Source organism: Betta splendens, chromosome 5 (genome assembly GCF_900634795.4).
Source record: "Betta splendens chromosome 5, fBetSpl5.4, whole genome shotgun sequence".
In the NCBI taxonomy this organism is placed as follows: Eukaryota; Metazoa; Chordata; class Actinopteri; order Anabantiformes; family Osphronemidae; genus Betta; species Betta splendens.
In genome coordinates this window covers 14,731,405-14,747,613 of record NC_040885.2, presented here as the reverse complement: position 1 = coordinate 14,747,613, position 16,209 = coordinate 14,731,405, and the positions used below count along the sequence as shown (strand labels likewise).

The 16,209-nt window shown below is 42.1% G+C and overlaps 1 protein-coding gene and 1 long non-coding RNA gene across 5 annotated transcripts; one reads left to right on the top strand and one right to left on the bottom strand.

The window, feature by feature from the left end:
* The first annotated feature begins 1,454 nt into the window (after positions 1-1,454).
* LOC129604175 (uncharacterized) lies at positions 1,455-2,686 on the top strand. The gene is made up of 2 exons (XR_008694848.1): positions 1,455-1,749; positions 1,850-2,686. It is a non-coding gene; the product is annotated as an uncharacterized LOC129604175 (long non-coding RNA).
* LOC114855366 (ras-related protein Rap-1A-like) lies at positions 2,041-15,461 on the bottom strand. 4 transcript variants are annotated; one of them, XM_029150499.3, is made up of 8 exons: positions 15,308-15,461; positions 10,125-10,213; positions 9,520-9,588; positions 9,289-9,345; positions 8,567-8,707; positions 5,190-5,333; positions 4,752-4,877; positions 2,041-3,065 (listed from the first exon to the last, which is right to left on the bottom strand). In XM_029150499.3, exons 2-7 carry the CDS (start codon positions 10,179-10,181, stop codon positions 4,788-4,790), a joined length of 558 nt encoding a protein of 185 aa, XP_029006332.1. In that variant the 5' UTR covers positions 10,182-10,213; positions 15,308-15,461; the 3' UTR covers positions 2,041-3,065; positions 4,752-4,787. The 4 variants fall into 4 exon arrangements, with proteins under 4 accessions (XP_029006332.1, XP_029006333.1, XP_029006335.1 ...); XM_029150500.3 differs by lacking the exon at positions 15,308-15,461 and adding an exon at positions 15,138-15,255; XM_029150502.3 differs by lacking the exon at positions 15,308-15,461 and adding an exon at positions 14,855-15,000.
* Positions 15,462-16,209: the final 748 nt, after the last annotated feature.

Genomic DNA, 16,209 nt, shown 5'->3' with positions numbered 1-16,209 from the left:
CTATCACTACAGGAATAATGGAGCTCAGGCCAGGAAGGTCCCTGGAGACGGGGGCCACTTCGCTGCTCCAAAGCATGGGTATTGATTTCTCAGTGTTATCTTGTCATCACCCAGTACAGGCCAGGAATCAGAAAGCTATTTAGGAAAGGCTCCCTTTAAAAGGTAGAAATGGGTGAGTGTAGTAAAGTGTAGTTTACTTTAATGAGGGAGAGAAGCTACTGACTAAAACATAGACTGAGTAAAGCTAACATGAAAAAAGTCCAGTAAAGCCCAACTGCATTCATCCATCCACTCTTTTCATCCTCCCACGCGTCCTCCGTCACTGCGATGTTGAACCTTGCATTGTTTTAATTACAGGCTGAACTGTTGCTGGTGTTTGTCAGATATCGCTAAAATAAGAGCTGCTCCAGGCTAAAAGTGGCCTAACTGTCACCGATAGAGTCCCCTGCTGTCTAAACAGTCAGGCCATAAACCAGTGCAACTATTTGTGTGTGTGTAAACACACACACTCTGACTGTTGTGTGTGACTGCCTGTGTCAATACAGGTGGAATTTGCTGAGAACAAACTGCCTCTTATTCTTAATGCAAACAGAACCGCATCACCCTTTTCCAGTTAGCTCCCACCGCTAACGGGGAGTCAAGCAGCTGCTTATCACATTTGGAAACCTTAGTTCCAGATTTCTGTCGATAAAGCATCAGTGTGCGTCATCAGAATAAACATATTACCAGCAGGAAGCCGCAGACGATGAATCCATGGAGGACGACCGTAACCCCGCACTCCACACTGTCGATATTCCCCCGGCGGCGGAGCTCATGTTCACGGCCTCTCCACAGAAAGCATTAGACTCAGACGACATCCTGAGCCCCGGCCTTCAATCCATTCAACACCAGCACTAATCTGTTAATTGATCTGGTGAAAGGGTGTGAGTGGAAGGAGGGGACGGGGGAGACGTTACTGAGGAAATATATAGTCTCTGATAATGGGGTCAGGGGACCTTAGGTTCCTGGTGGGATTAAAGATGCAGGTTTCATTAAACTATAGTCATCTTCAAGGGAAAGGATTCAAATGGTGGTTCTGATATAATAGAAGCAACGTGGAAAGAAGCCGTTACTGGTCCCGAACAGATGAGGCCGAAAGCAGCACAACTGTACCGCCACGTGTTGTGGAATGTGGAGCCGTGTTTAATGCAGGGCTTCTGAGCCGAGCACTGGAGGGATCACGGTAAGAGACCGAGCGCGCGCTTTGATCCCACCTGGAACCAAACGGTCCTCCCACTGTTCCGCGGGGAGCGGGACGATCTGAGGCCTCCTCTGACCGCAGGAGTGCGGGGGACGACGGCGGGATAATGAACGCGGAGGCGTTCCGGTGTCGCGGCGCCGCTCACCCGCTAACGGGATTTAGGGCGCGATCCAGGCTGCAACGCGGGTGATAAGAGTCAAAAAACAAGAAGAAGAAGCGAGTCACGCGCTCTAATCCCCGCTTCGCGCCGCCGTCACCAGCGGACGTTGGGGGTCCTCCTCTGCAACGCGTCCCCTCGGAGTCATAAGGAGCTTAGATGACGCAGCATTTTTCATGGCTTGTTTGTTTCTTTTGATCCTGGCTGAGGTTATTTCGCACACGAACACGGGCTTTTGACAAATAAAGTGCAGGTACACGGCAATGTATCTTACACTGAGCCATTTTAGCACCACGAAATACAACATAGAGGTTGTACTCGAAGGTGTTGGAGCCAAACACAGATGCCAGGGGTACGAGTCAACCGTTAACTCCGCACACTCATTTTAAGGTGAATACTGCAGCTCGCTACATAAGACACGCCACCATCTTTTCATCTCTCGTCTGATTCAGATCTGTGAGGAGAACTCTCATCGTCAACGGTGTCCCGTGAGCCACGTTATGCAAGTTACTGATGGGACTGTGTGTGAAACGTTTCTGCTCCTACACCGCCACCTGGTGGTCACCTCACGTACAACAAAACATGCAAAGAAAACAAATTACGTTACATTTAGTGTACATATACTGCAAAACAGACTATCCTGTCAATGTCAAAACAATTTTAATTCACAAAAATACATTGACCAATATAATGAAAATGTACTAAAATGTACTTTAATAATCCATAAAAGCTGGAACATCATTGACAGAAAAACACAAGAAGCATCATTAGAGTTGGTTTAGTATAATATATTTCAGCTTCAAGAGACATAGAAATCAATCCGTATTTTCCCCATATTTCTTCTATAAAAGACCCATTTTTTCTGAAGCATTATTATGCAAAAAATGGCATTAGAATATATTATGGGAGCTATGAAATCCCAGTGACTGAGTATAAAATTAAGTCACATTAGAGAGAGATATTTGCAGAAGAGAAGTCCATGAACAACAGGGCAAAGAAAAAAACATAAAAATAATAATACATATTATAGACCTTGATCTATCATCACTGACATGACAGGCATGAAGAATAGGTGTATGGCTATAAAAGATTTCTCACTTTTCCACTTGAAAACATCTACACTTAATAACTGATGCATTTTTTCATGCTTGCTTTTGAAGAATATTTATAATCATACAACTAAAGAGGTCATTCTTGTCTTTCAAATACAATATTGATATTGAAGAGATGTAAAATACTGAAGCCAAGTTCTAATTTTAGTTTTTTTTTTGTTATCCTGCCAAAATAAATCTAAATAAAAGTGGGGGCTGCTCTCTGGCGATGTGGGCAGCTCATGGACACCATTTTACATGTTCAGAGGCTTTGCTGCGCTTTAATCATCAGCGTGTGGTTGGACTGTTGGTGCAGAAATGGAGGCTTTCCGTTCAGGGTTCACACTGAAACTGAGACAGGAAGGTCCTCGGAGGCGAGAGACGGAAGTCTTCTCTCTCTTCTCATGGTCTTTTCACTATATCCATCTCTTCTCTCTCTGGTGTAGGTCATCCTCGTCTTTGATAGGAGCAGTTCAGTGAGCCGATTCACCGTTTATGGCTGATGGAGGGAGGGGGTCAGGGCTGTTGGAATGCTGGCACGTTCCAATCAGGGCAACAGTTCTTCATTACAGCATTTCTGCAACACAGCAGCAAATGATCAGAAGATTTAGTTCAAGTCGTCTCTGCCCTCTGCTGGACAGTCTACAACATTACATATTTGTCACTGTAAAATACAAATATAATGTGTTAATGCCATTATCAAACACTTTAAACTAAAACTTCACTGTTATTCATTTCTAACCATCAAATACAGTCTGGTCTAAGACCAGGACCAAATATATGCATACATGGAAATACCTTCTTCCTCTGAACTTAGGACGGATGTATTGTTATCATGGGTAACTCAAAAGATGCTCCTTTCTGTAGTCTACCTTAATATGTGCTCATACTATCATTTGTTATCAGAGTCACCTTGGATTACCAAATTCCTACACTAAATAATATTTCAGCATCTTAACCATCAAGTGTCCCAACACAGCTATCAGTGAATCTGGCAGCAGCCGAATATCTGATGAGTGAACTCCTGGAACATGGCTGCAGAGTGAAGTCTGTTCCTAGCACTCCTTTCCCCCTCTACTACCCTGTACTGTAGGTCACTGTGTGTTGTGAGCAGGGGAACAGTGGGGCTGTAATCCCGTTAGTGCTGGTTCATTGGACTGGGCAGCGTGTAAAAGGGGGGTGGGCAGACACTGCCGCAGGGTCTGCTGACAGAGGCCCCACTTTAAAAGACTGCGGACCTGTAACTGAACCAACCCAGATGGATTCAGACAAAGAGCGTGGTGGGTGGTTTAGCCACTCTTATGCACTGTCTGTTTAACTAATCTGTTTTTATTAGCAGTGTTTTACTCTCCTCTCACAGCAAGGACAAAAATACATTTAGCCTCTGTGCTGTACATTACTCAACATTTCATTACTGTTCTATTTCAGTGACAGCTCAGACTGCAACCATAATAAAGTGTCAGATGCTTCAGTCAACTGCCACAGACGCTTTAGCTTGGTTGATGCACACTAAACTGACAGCACTGTACTGAAGTCCTTTAGTTCAAGGACAAAGACTTTGTAGTCGCTCCAACATCCATTACACCCACTGACTGTACTGTTAGTCAGACAAAACCTATGCTGCAACAAGCATGATAAAAAGCTCCTGTTCTGCCAACAAACAAACGTAACGGTAGGTTTGCATTGATTTTAGGTAGACAACATGGTACAAATATGATCTTCCTGAACACTGAGCTGGAGTAGTGCATGTAGTTAAAATTAGAAGTGGGCAATGTATGTGTAGCCCACCACAGAGCTGCCTATGCCTTTAAACTTACTAGTTATTGTGGGCATGGTGGAAAGTTAGTAAGTAATAGGAACCATTTTTTGGTTTAGATCAACTGTTTATACACTTCCTTATTGGTAACATCCGTCGAAACTCCAATATGCTGAGTAAGAAAAAGACAAACACAGTTTCTGGAAACATGATTGTAGATCAGGACTTCCTCAGACATAATCAGCTGCTGCAGTCTGCCGAGGTCTTTATTTATATCTTACAATTACACAGTGAGTCAGCTTCACACTTTTAAAGCCGACTCAGCATTTTAGCCTCTAAATAATATCTGCTTGGTTTAATACTTCATAGCATCAGAAAGACTGTATTTGTTCCTATTAAGACAATTACAGGAAATAAGACACACTTTAACGATGGTTAATCTGACAGTATCTCTATCACAACTAATGTCATGGGTGTTTGTGGTGTAAGGAAACCATAGACTCACACCTGGCTCAGAGCTGCTGCAGGGGCTGGAGAGGGTCTTTAAAGCAGGACACAGTTGGATTTCTTTTTCGCCTTCTTTTTTTCCACTGGTGTTTTCCTATTTATTTGTCTGACCAAGTCATAGAAGATCTTAGGGGGCAAGACATAGAAAAGAAAATTAGCCATGTTCCAATAGTAAACTCCTCTTTCACCCAATCCCCACATACTATTGCACCTTTAAGAGCAACAGTGAAGCCTTGAGTGTAAGTGGATTGATATCACCGTTTACACAAATGGCAGGTTTAAACAAGGGTGATTAGCAGCTCTTAATCCAGCTCATTCTGCCATATCAGGGCATGGTGAGAGTGTTAGATTGTGTGGTAAAATATAGCAATGTGGGCAGTGGCCAAAGATGGATTGTTAACGCTACTAGTGATCAATGTTTCACATATACATACTCACATCAAGCACGTTGATCTTTGACTTAGCAGAGGACTCTAAAAAGGCACAGTGGTTCCACTGTCTGGCCAGGTTCTGGCCCTGCTCCTTCCCCACCACACGCTCATCCTCCAAATCACACTTGTTTCCCACCAAGATCATTGGCACCTAAGAAAAGGCAAAGAGAAAAAGCCAATGTCTTTCAAGCAAATCTATCAATTATTTATCGTATAAATGAAATTACAACTGCGCTCTACATTGCACTTAAGTCATGAAAAAAAAGGAAGCAACATTTAATTACCAGACTCCTAAAGCTTGAACAGATTTAAAGCGGTAAAATACATTAAACACAGATGTGTCTAGAATCAAGTCCACATTTATCTACTTAAAGCAATAAAAATAAATGGAAGAAGCAAATAAGGAGAAGTTTGCATGAAAAGTCAATTAGGTTAAAGAACATATGGGGAGAAAAAAAAACAAGAGAGTCAAATTAAAGAGGGTAACTTAAAAGAAAATATCACTCCCTCTGAGAAGAAATACAAGGTTAAAATGTCAACAACAACAAAAAAAAGAGAACAACTTCTTATTCTAGTTTCATGTCTTCAATGAGGAAATCTTTCCTGACCAAAACTAAAAAGACAACCACTGACAAAAGGTGCAGCTGGTTTTGGCTTTCCTAATACTCAACAGTTCTTTTGTGCCCTCAGTGAGAGACTTTTCAAACTCTGAGGAAGAGAGAATATTCTGGGCACAACATCTAACCCCAACTGTCCCAGCGAGCAGAGCGGGGACAGGCAGGGTGTCGGGATGCGTCTCATCCTGCCTGCTGTTTCCTGACGGGCTATCTAGGGAGCATGCAGGCCCGGAGGAAGTCATTGCAGCCCCGCCCCGCCAGGATAACATCGCTTCCTTCCTGCGCGATCCAACTTCCAGCTGAATTCCACGCTCTGGCTACTGACTGGAATTACATGATATAACGAAACCGTTCATTTCACAATCGAGTCTGACTTACTGTGAACGTAATGCTAACCAATCAATCAATGAAAAATTCAAAGCAATCATCAGCAAGGGAAAATCGATTTGTGGTGGTGGTCCCAGAATTTATGAATTCAGAAACTTCGATCTGAAATAGTCCATTAACTTGCCCATGTGTCAGACCTTTTGTCACCCACAAGTCTGCGTTTCTAAGATATTAGCACATTTTTTTCAAAGATATACGATGAATATTTCAGGATGCTTAATTCTTCCCTCTCACTGGGCTGTGGAGCAGACGACAGGAAACCGTGATGTTTAGATTAACCCCACTGAGGTTGATGCTTGATGTTTGATAACCAAACAAGACCTCGCAGTGGACTGCTGAACGACATTTCTCCCAGGGGTCCTGGGAGAACCGGCGGTACGCCCTCCCAACGCAAACTCTGAGCCAAGCTGGGATGAAAAGGATGGAGAGAGGCAGGGAAGGATGAAAATATGCAGGGAAGAAAAATATTCAGTGTCAGCAGCACACAAGGCAGCATTAGCTTACTTCAAGAATCTGCACAACCCACAGAGAATCTGTTCAGGCGCTGTTAACGTACTAAAGACAGGTCCTATCCCGCCCACAATGGCATGCTAAAGATTAAATTGTGGGGAACACAGAACAGGGGAGTATAGAGTGGATTGAATGAATGGAGCAAATGGAGCAGTGAGTCACAAGCACAGAGTCAGGCATTACTACCATCCTAGACACACCAGTAAAGTCGGGGACGGAAAAGTCATAAGACCTCTTTTACGTAAGACCAATGGTAGGAAATAAGGGAAGTGAGCTTATAATACATTGGCGACTGCTCACTTACTTTATTTTTCTCTCCTAACAACTTCTTAAGAATAATCTGACCCTACTGTGTATAGTTTACAGTCATTAGAAGCCTTTTTAATTGAGCCTGGCAACATAAAGCCTGTACGTTTTGCCAGCTTTTCAGTAAATGGTGCGTGGCAGACCCAAGAATGAGACCAGCTGCAGCATAAAATAGGGCGCTTTTTGAGCTCAGCAATGCCTTAAAGCCTCCAAATAAGAAATCTGTCCTCATGGATGAATAAAGAAAACACATTAAGTATTTCCTTTGGCAGTGCATTCCTGCATGGGGCAAAGAAATATAAACAGATGTAACAGTAATAATAGATAAGGGCCTAAAGCATCACTCAACTGATAGCCGACAAACGTGACAGGCAGCTTTTTGAACCAGGCATGTACTCAGAGGGAGCATATTTGGACACGAAAATGAGTGTCAGTAGTTGCAGCATTGTGAGGAGCCACTGATCCTGCAATCCATCTGCTAGCCTGAGGCTAACCTCAGTTCCCTGACCACAGAGGGCTCTAATAAAAGTACCACAGACACACAACTCTGTGTGTTTTTGATGAGCAAAGGCCCTTCCTTGCACATTAACGTTGACAGTCCAATCACCGGCAGTGAGTGCCAGACCACATTATGACCACAAAGCAGGACAGAGGAGAGGGGGGCAGAGAGCAACAGGCTCTGAAAAGGCCAGTCCAAACAAAAAGCAGAGCAGCAACAGATACAGGGGAAGGAGAACGACAGGGGTACGGGCAAAGAAAAGTGTGGTATAGAATTAGTCTGCTGCTTCATTCATTGATGGGGAACAGCAAGCGGAGAAAGGGTGAGTGAGTTGGTTATAGTAACATTCATTCCCTCCAGAGATCACCAAAAAAGGGCATCTTGGATTCTGCTGACGTACTCTGTCCCTCCAGAAGAGTGTTGGAGGCTTTGCTCAGCCAAACAGCCAAGCAATTTACCAGAGATAAAAAGAGATGGAAATGTGCTTCGGACCAACACCAAACCAGGAAAATAATTCAATTTCACTTATTTTTTTTGTCTTTTTACATGACAGATCCAGATTTTAAAGGGGAACACGACACTGCAAGCCCAAAAACCAAGACTAACCGGTCAACAAGCACAGGAAAGGCAAACATTGCGGACACCGGCCCTGTTTGACCACCTTAAAAACAGATGTAGTAAACAAACCACAGGAGCATCTATTACACTAGTATTAGCTAATGCTACACTACACAAAGTACACAAGTTACACCAATGCTTTATCTACAAACAACATGGAAACATGGTGACACCACCCACATTATGTCAGGGTATTACAAATTTCTAATTACAGGGATATGATGCAGCAATTACAGTGATAAATGGTATCCATAGCAACAGTGCAATAAGGTCTCTGTAGAGTGTAGGTGGCTATGAACGCGAACAAAGGACACTTGTTCTCATTTGACTTTTAAAGCATGGTTCTATACTTAAAAGACAGAACTAAATTACACTAATAGATTACAAGTTAAATGAAATAGTGACGAGATGACATAAACAAATTCATTATGCATAGTGTGTACTCACATCCTCTGTATCCTTTACTCGTAGAATCTGTTCTCTCAGGTCCTGGAGATCATTGAAGGTGGACTGTGCTGTGATGGAGTATACCAATGCAAACCCTTGGCCGTTCTTCATGTACAAGTCTCTCATTGCTGTGAATTGTTCCTATAAAGGTGGAAAAGTAAGAGGAAGGACAGGGAATAAGCTACGGTCATTTGCCTTTAGGTATTTCAAATATATTTCATAATTAATTCTTATAAAAATTTGTTCCTCATCTTTAATCTGAAGAAAAAACTTGGTGACTGGATGCAGCTTTAGTCAATGAAGATGATAATCCAGTACACTGTAATTCCTTCTCCTGTGTTTCGGGGATTTTAGGAGGACTATCAGGTTTCCACTAGAATCAGGCATGTTCATGTTTGTTGCTTTTTGTAGCCTGTAGACTCAGGTACTGTTTTTGCATGCTTGTGCTGGTCAAAAGTATAACATAACTACACCAAAACCATGCCAACAACCCAGGAGGGGGAGAAAACATAATATCACAATTCTGTCCTCCTTTCTTTGTGCTTTGACCTTTGAGGTATATATTTATTTCTCAACAAATGTACTGTCTCTGCACCACGCTTTAGTCCCGACAGCTTCCCTCAGCCCACACATGTGCAGTGCCAGTGGTCAATACAGTGATTCTCGAGCCCACACAGGGATGCTGGGTATTGATAGATTTAAGTGGAAATGTGGTCACTTACTGTGCCTGCTGTGTCAAGAATTTCAAGCATACATTGCTGCCCGTCAACCTCCACTTGCTGTAACAGAATGAAAGTGGAAAAAACAGGCATGAATATGTACAAATTTATTTCAGATCACTGATTAGGAAATAAATGTCAAAGTAATACATACTAAATAATACATTGTTACAAGACAGAAGGGAGAACAACAAATGGCATGCAAAGATGCAAAAACGTGACATCAGGACTCACCTTTCTGTATGAGTCTTCTATTGTAGGGTCATATTTTTCCACAAAAATTCCCTGTACAAACTGAACTGTCTGTAAAAAAAGAAAAACAATGCACACACAGAGCAAGACAGCTTCAGATCCAATGTCACCTTTGTCACCACAAATTGCAGCCAAACTGACATGACGCCCAGTTGTGCTTGTCTACTGCACCTACATTCATTACAACAACAACAAAGGACATCTGGAGGGAGATAGTTTATAATAATACACAGTTCAACTGAAGCCAAGTCCAATCATTTTTATGCCATGTGACTCTATGCAAATGTAACATTTAGACTTTACTATAAAAACAGAGTTGAGTTTATGGAGGCAGGTTAACATTGGGGTTAAATGAGTTTGCCAGACAACATCTTAAGCTCTAAACACGTCAGGGATTAACCCGACTTTGACGCTGGGTCGATGATAGTTAAGCAGGGCATTGAAGATTTCACAGAAGTGTGTGGTCTCCTGACAACCTCCTTATAAAACCACATGGCACTGAAATTCAGTATTTTCTGACTGCTTTTTGACTTTATTTGTGTGGGTTGTACCCAGCAGGGGTCAGGGGTCAAGGACTTGGTACTCACCAGAGCGGACTTGCCCACACCTCCAGAGCCTAAGACCACTAACTTGTATTCACGCATGGCGGGATTGCTTCACCAGACAGCCCAACAATCTACAATGGACAAACAAGGAAATGGGATCAACAAAATGAGAATGCACAAAGTGGGTAAAACAAAAAGCATTTCAGGCAAAACAAAGTCATTTTACGGGTCTGGTCAAGTGTTTCCACTGCAGAACAAAATGGTTCGAGTCATTCCAGGAGTTTATGTAAAAGACACAAGTCAACAATAGAGGAAAATCCCAAAAGTTGGGCTGTTTTAGGGTGGAGGAGGTGAAGAGTATGTGACCCCTCTCTAACGCAAACCAGCTGTGTGTGAGTGCAGGGGGACTAAAAGGGAGATGATGCATGGATCTGGCAGAGCTTCTTCCTACTGACACAATCATCTGGCCGTCTCACACCAAAACACACCCTGCTGTCAGATTTCAAGTCAATTAGTCATTTTTAGTATTGTAAAACAACATTGGAGAAAAAGAAAACAGCTGAGGGGAGTGGAAACTGTTACAGAGAGAAAATTGTGAGATCAACGAAATACCCCTTTAAAAGTCGTCAGTTGAGCGATCCAGCAATCTTAGTCACAGAAGATTCCTGCCCTGAGTCTTAGCTGCGTGAAGAGGGGGGTGAAGATTATATTTCAGCTGAAGCTGATGAAAAACTGCTGTTGATTGAAATCATCTTCATTTAAATGTGTTCAGTTGAATTAGTTAATAAAACTATACTAAACCAATGATACATTTCCTTCAGTTTATATGAACAAGGGCTTACATAATGTTGATTGTTTTCTAATTTGTATTCATCGTTTGATATTGATTTTAAACATATTACAAAAAAAGAGGAGACAATTACTTGTTTAATTGAATCATCTATCGTGTTTACATGAACACTAGGTTAAAGATCAAATTAGATCAAATCAAACAATACACCTTTCTTGGTATTTATCATTAAACTATCAACCATTCTGGGAAGCAGATGATCTCCTCCTACACTGTTCTTTTTACAGTAGGCTCCATCTAAACACTCAGGGAGGTGTTGTGGACAAAGAACAGAGGACTAGCAACTCCAATCACAAACAGTGACCATGTGGGATACGAAGCCTGGGCTGTGAATAATTCATATTGTCTACCTCTAATCCTTCAAACACAATGGAGTTCTCCTTACATGATTAGAGGTGGGGGTCATTTGGAGTAGAACAAAAAGAAAAGGGCAAGAAAAGGAGTGTGCCACACACAAGCTTGAGAACGTTCAAGTGCAGAAGAAAATGCATGAACAGTGTCACAAATACAGTGTCACACATACAAAATCAGGCCCAGACCCTCAATCTCGCTGCCTTGGAATATTTAATGATTGGAGTCTTCTATGTTACGCTAGCTCTAGCTTCTACATGACAATTTACAACTTTTTAGATCATCTGACTGTAAATGTTGTGTCTTGTGGTTTTAGATTCAACCAAAGACATTTAAGGGTGTCAAATTGAGCTGCAGAAGATGCCAGAGTACTGTTTTTTATATAGATAAGAAGATATAGAAGATATAAGTTAGTTAATCAGGAAAATAATCAGTATATCAACTAATAGCGAAAATCATCATGACTTTGCTGTCATTTGCAAGTCAACATGCCATCATGTCTCACTCACATCTATAATTAAATTTACACAATGATATTTTTAGGCAACGTAGCAGTATTTGTTTTAAGTGCATTCGTTATAATTACCAATACTGTCTCAATGGTTTTACAGTGCGCCTACATGTGTTAGTTTCAAAAGCAATCTATAAAAAGAGAACTAAGACTGTTCTTGTCCTTATGGGTGCTTTTCACAGCAAACTTAATATATGCAACCACAACATTTTACTTTCATTTTAGCTTTTTTTTAGTTAACTAGTCTAGCAGTCTAACATGATCCTTTTTTTTAGTAATGTCATCAGATTCAATTTTAGAAAAGACAGTATTATACATGAAGTGGTCAATACGAAACATCTCAGTGAATTTTTGCTGTTAATAGGGAATGCAGACCTGTTGTGCTTGATGCCTACTTGATATTAACCCTCTGCAAACCACATAACCTCTATTGGTAAAGGCTCAAAGCAATTGTGCTAAACAATTATTCATAGTGACCAGACTCACCCAGTCGACTTTCAACCTCAACCATTTTGTACTTGTGGCTGCAGCCTATTCTAAAGGCGTAACACTATAAGTCAGGGGCATGACTGAAAGGATGCTCTGCCTCTGACACTTGTTCTGCATACAAACTTTTATACCAAGACAAAAAAAAAAACCAATACACACATCACTGCACTCTCTCCACCACTCCCTACATAACCCTGCTCCACACAAATACACGCACAAGGCCATTTAAGGAGATCTCCCTTTTAAACCAAACCTCTCCCTTTTTCCATTGCCTGTCTACACACTGTCATTCCCAACAAAACAAACTCACAGCCGCTGTTCTTTTGCTCTCGTAGTAACCCCAGCAAATAAGGAGTGAGGGAAAGCCGCATGCCACAGAAAAAATGCTACCATGACATCACTGCATCACTCACCCGCTACAGCCAAAGGTATGCATCCATCTAAGGGTGGAAACTGGACAAGGTGGTGCTGCTACTAGACAGGAATATGCAGCGAATGGGAGTCTGAATAAACTACTACACGCAACAGGGGGAAGCCTGACAGCTGCGTGCAACATTCAGGATCCACTATATCCTGTCCTAGTGAAGCTAATCTGACAGTGAAGCCATCACAGCGTCTGACTCAGCAGGGCAGTTTGACTGACAGCTGCCCTCTGTATCTTTCCCCGACAGCTCATGTCGGAAAGACACGCATCCGCTGGTTGAGCTAGCGGCACTAGACAATTCACTATTAAAAGTATTTGCTTGAGGTTTGGAAAAACAGCAGGACGGGCGAGAAAACGTGTTGTTCTCATGAGGTTCTAGTTGCTCATTACCTGCATCAAAACCACAGCTCACAGCTTCTGTTCACACACTGTTCTCATAAGAAACCCACTAAGTTTAAGCTTTATAGCCAACACATTACCTACTGATATTCTAGCAAAGTCTCAAATAATGCTGTGCACTTACTCTAGATACTGTAAAAATAAGAAAAGTAAAGTTCATGGTCTATATAGTTTATTGAGTAATTGCCAATACAGAAAACTACCCAAGTTTGCAGTTAATTAAGTGGAAGTAAGAGTGTCTAATTGGCCTATAATCAGTGCCAAGTGACGAAGTTCACTGGGAACTCCTAGTAAATTAAAATTGTACAGGCCTATAAAGCTGCAATTAAAAAGATGATCTTTGCATATGGTTAAAACTCGACATAACAGCCCAGTAATGAGGTTCGACAAAAAAACATGACCTTTACTTAAATTTAAAAGGCTGACAGATTTTCTGTACAATTAACGTATGAAAAAATTACTTGTGGAACACAAATGTCATCGTTATCTAATTGCATCGCTCTAGTATCACATTTCAGATCCACCACAACCCTGTATGCCCCTGTGAGTCACAGCAAAACTGCAGCTAGGCACACAAAACTTTGCTGTGACTTCATTATGACAAAGAGCTGTAACTGACAAACACCATCAGTCGAAATGTGCATGTGTAGCTGGGGCCTTGACCTGTAACCACATCCTCTTTCCAAAGCACAAGAAGGCTTCATGCTGATAGGATGGAAAGGGGCAGCTATACACTAAAATAGCCTCTTCCAGTCTCTGTTCCTGTTCAAGACTCCAGACAGAAGGCTTGCAGAGAAAGAGGGAGGAAGTGGGTTTAGTAACTTGCATATCATCATCTAAATCAGGGGTACGAAGAGATCTGTGGCACAGGATGGAGCAGATGTAGAATTTCTATCGATACAGAGACAAAATGGCAGATTTGAAACGATTAACTTTGTTATACGCTGCTTCACTGGGAAACTAGACAGACTTGCTGCAGAATTCACTAGGTTAAATTAAACTCTTTAACACATGTAGTCTTATGTCCAATCGTACAATCAACACCGTGACAGCATGACAGCGTTTTCTAATTACAAGAGATCTGAAAAAAGATCATAACTAAATAATAATAAAAGTAAAATAAACGAACGGGCGCCTGTTTATACAATCCACTGTCACAACTGGTGATTAATATCTCCAGAGATCCTGCAAATGAAAAACTAAATATTTATAACTAAAATTCCTGCCTTTGTGAGAAGAAAATGTTCAAGACTTTTGTAGAAACTAGTCTCACATCCTGCTGAGATGATATAAAACCCGTCCATAGCCGTTAGACATCTTGCCTGGGTAACACCGCTCAGCCTGCAGCAAGCTGCTGTAAAAGCCTGGACCTAGACAGGAGAAAGTCGGTCGAGGTCTGGGGTTATCTCGTCGAATCTACCTAATTTGCTTACGGCTGTAACATATGCTGATCACTCCAGGTCATGCTAAGTCCCTGCAATCTGTGTGGCTGTGACTAACCCACAGAGAAGCAACTAGCACTCCGGCGATGTGATAATCACAACATGTAGCTTCTATAAAATGTAATTCAATGCAGCGCATAAACCGTTTTACAGATGAACCCTTCAAATGCCATAATCTATAATCCTGACAGCTGTGGTCAGCGTCCGTTTATTAACAATCGAGTTGTGCAGCCGAGACGAGCCCGCACTAAGTCCCGTTATCAGGCTTGTTAGCAAAATGCCGCTAACTAGCTAGCTTTAACTTACTGCCAGCGAAGGGCCGCCGAGACTTCAAAACCGCTAGCTACGGCTCGTTAGCACGCATGCTAGCTAGCCGACTCTTCCCTCGGCGCTTAATCAAAACACAGCTAGGCTGTCAGAATCGCCTTGCAATCAACCGTGTCGTGCACCTCACACGCACGCGTCAACCAGGCCTGGCAGGGTGTAAATCGGACCGCGTTACGGCGCATTACCTCAGGAAAACACCGCCGTTTGCTAACGTTACCTGCCCTTCCGCCTGGCCTTGACTAAAATGGGAGTGCATACTCGCCGTTTTGTACTTGCACGTAATTCCTCCCGTTTGTGCTGTAAATAAAACGCGCCCCCCGCGCCGCGCCGAGTCTGCTCGTTTACCGCAGGGCCGCCCGCGCTACGTGCGTCCACGCCGACGACTTATTCGGCCGCGTGTAGCCGCGAGTAAAGTTTGGCGTTCCCACTCACCGTTTCTCGCTCGCTGTCTCTCGCCGCTCCGCAAGTGTCAGTTTGCCTCTGGCCTCGCGCAGCAGACGTCACCGCACGCGGCTCGTCGGTTTTCTTAAAAGGGCATGACACGCCGAGGCCGGCCAGCGGCGGGGACTGTCATCACAAACACACACTTTGAAGGGATCTGCTTCACGCGTCTTTAGGAACTTATCCCAAACACCGCGCGTTTCTTCACAGTTGAGTTATTCCCGCCGCACAGGGATTAAACATGGATGCAGAACTAAAAACTGTCTTTTTCTGAGATGAACCTTAGTTTTTTAATCCTAACTGTAGTATCACATGCTTACAACATTACAGTATATAGTGATGTTTAAAACAAAATCTGCAAGTCTCCTATCAAACCTCCTTGTGTTGTTTTCTATTAATCTATAGTAATACACTATATATTTTTGTGTTTGGAAGTATGGATTTGACACATGAGAAGAGAGAAATGAGAAATTAAAGAACATTCTCTGATGAGAATCATTACAGTGAAAAGCAGATCTGCACCTTCTCAACATTTCACATTCTTGAAAGATGAGCTACTTTCCAGTTGCAAAAGGAGTATTTCTTGGCTTACGTATTATTACTAATCATCACAGTTGCCAAAAGCTCTTTATCCAATTAAAAGTCAAATCAGTTTCAGGCTTGAAAAAATATTTCAAATTATTTTACAAATCTGATGTTATTTTGTTTTTTGACTTAAATGAAAAGTGTCTAATAAAATGTTTTTTGTTTCCATTTTTTCCTTCACACAAAAACTTCTGCAGGAACTGACTAACATCAGACATCCTGCTGCTCGTGTCGTGTGAGAATTAATGCTCTTGTTTTTGTTAAGGCTCAAGGTGAAGTCACATTATAGATTTTTGTGACATATGTTT

Bases quoted from the DNA above. Each gene is read 5' to 3' on its own strand.
- LOC114855366 (XM_029150499.3), bottom strand. From the start codon at position 10,181: ATGCGTGAATACAAGTTAGTGGTCTTAGGCTCTGGAGGTGTGGGCAAG. The intron at 9,346-9,519 runs GTGAGTCCTGAT...ATTCTGTTACAG, and splicing joins TAGAAGACTCATACAGAAAG to CAAGTGGAGGTTGACGGGCA. The intron at 4,878-5,189 runs GTGAGTATGTAT...TTGCCCCCTAAG, and splicing joins CAAAGATCAACGTGCTTGAT to ATCTTCTATGACTTGGTCAG.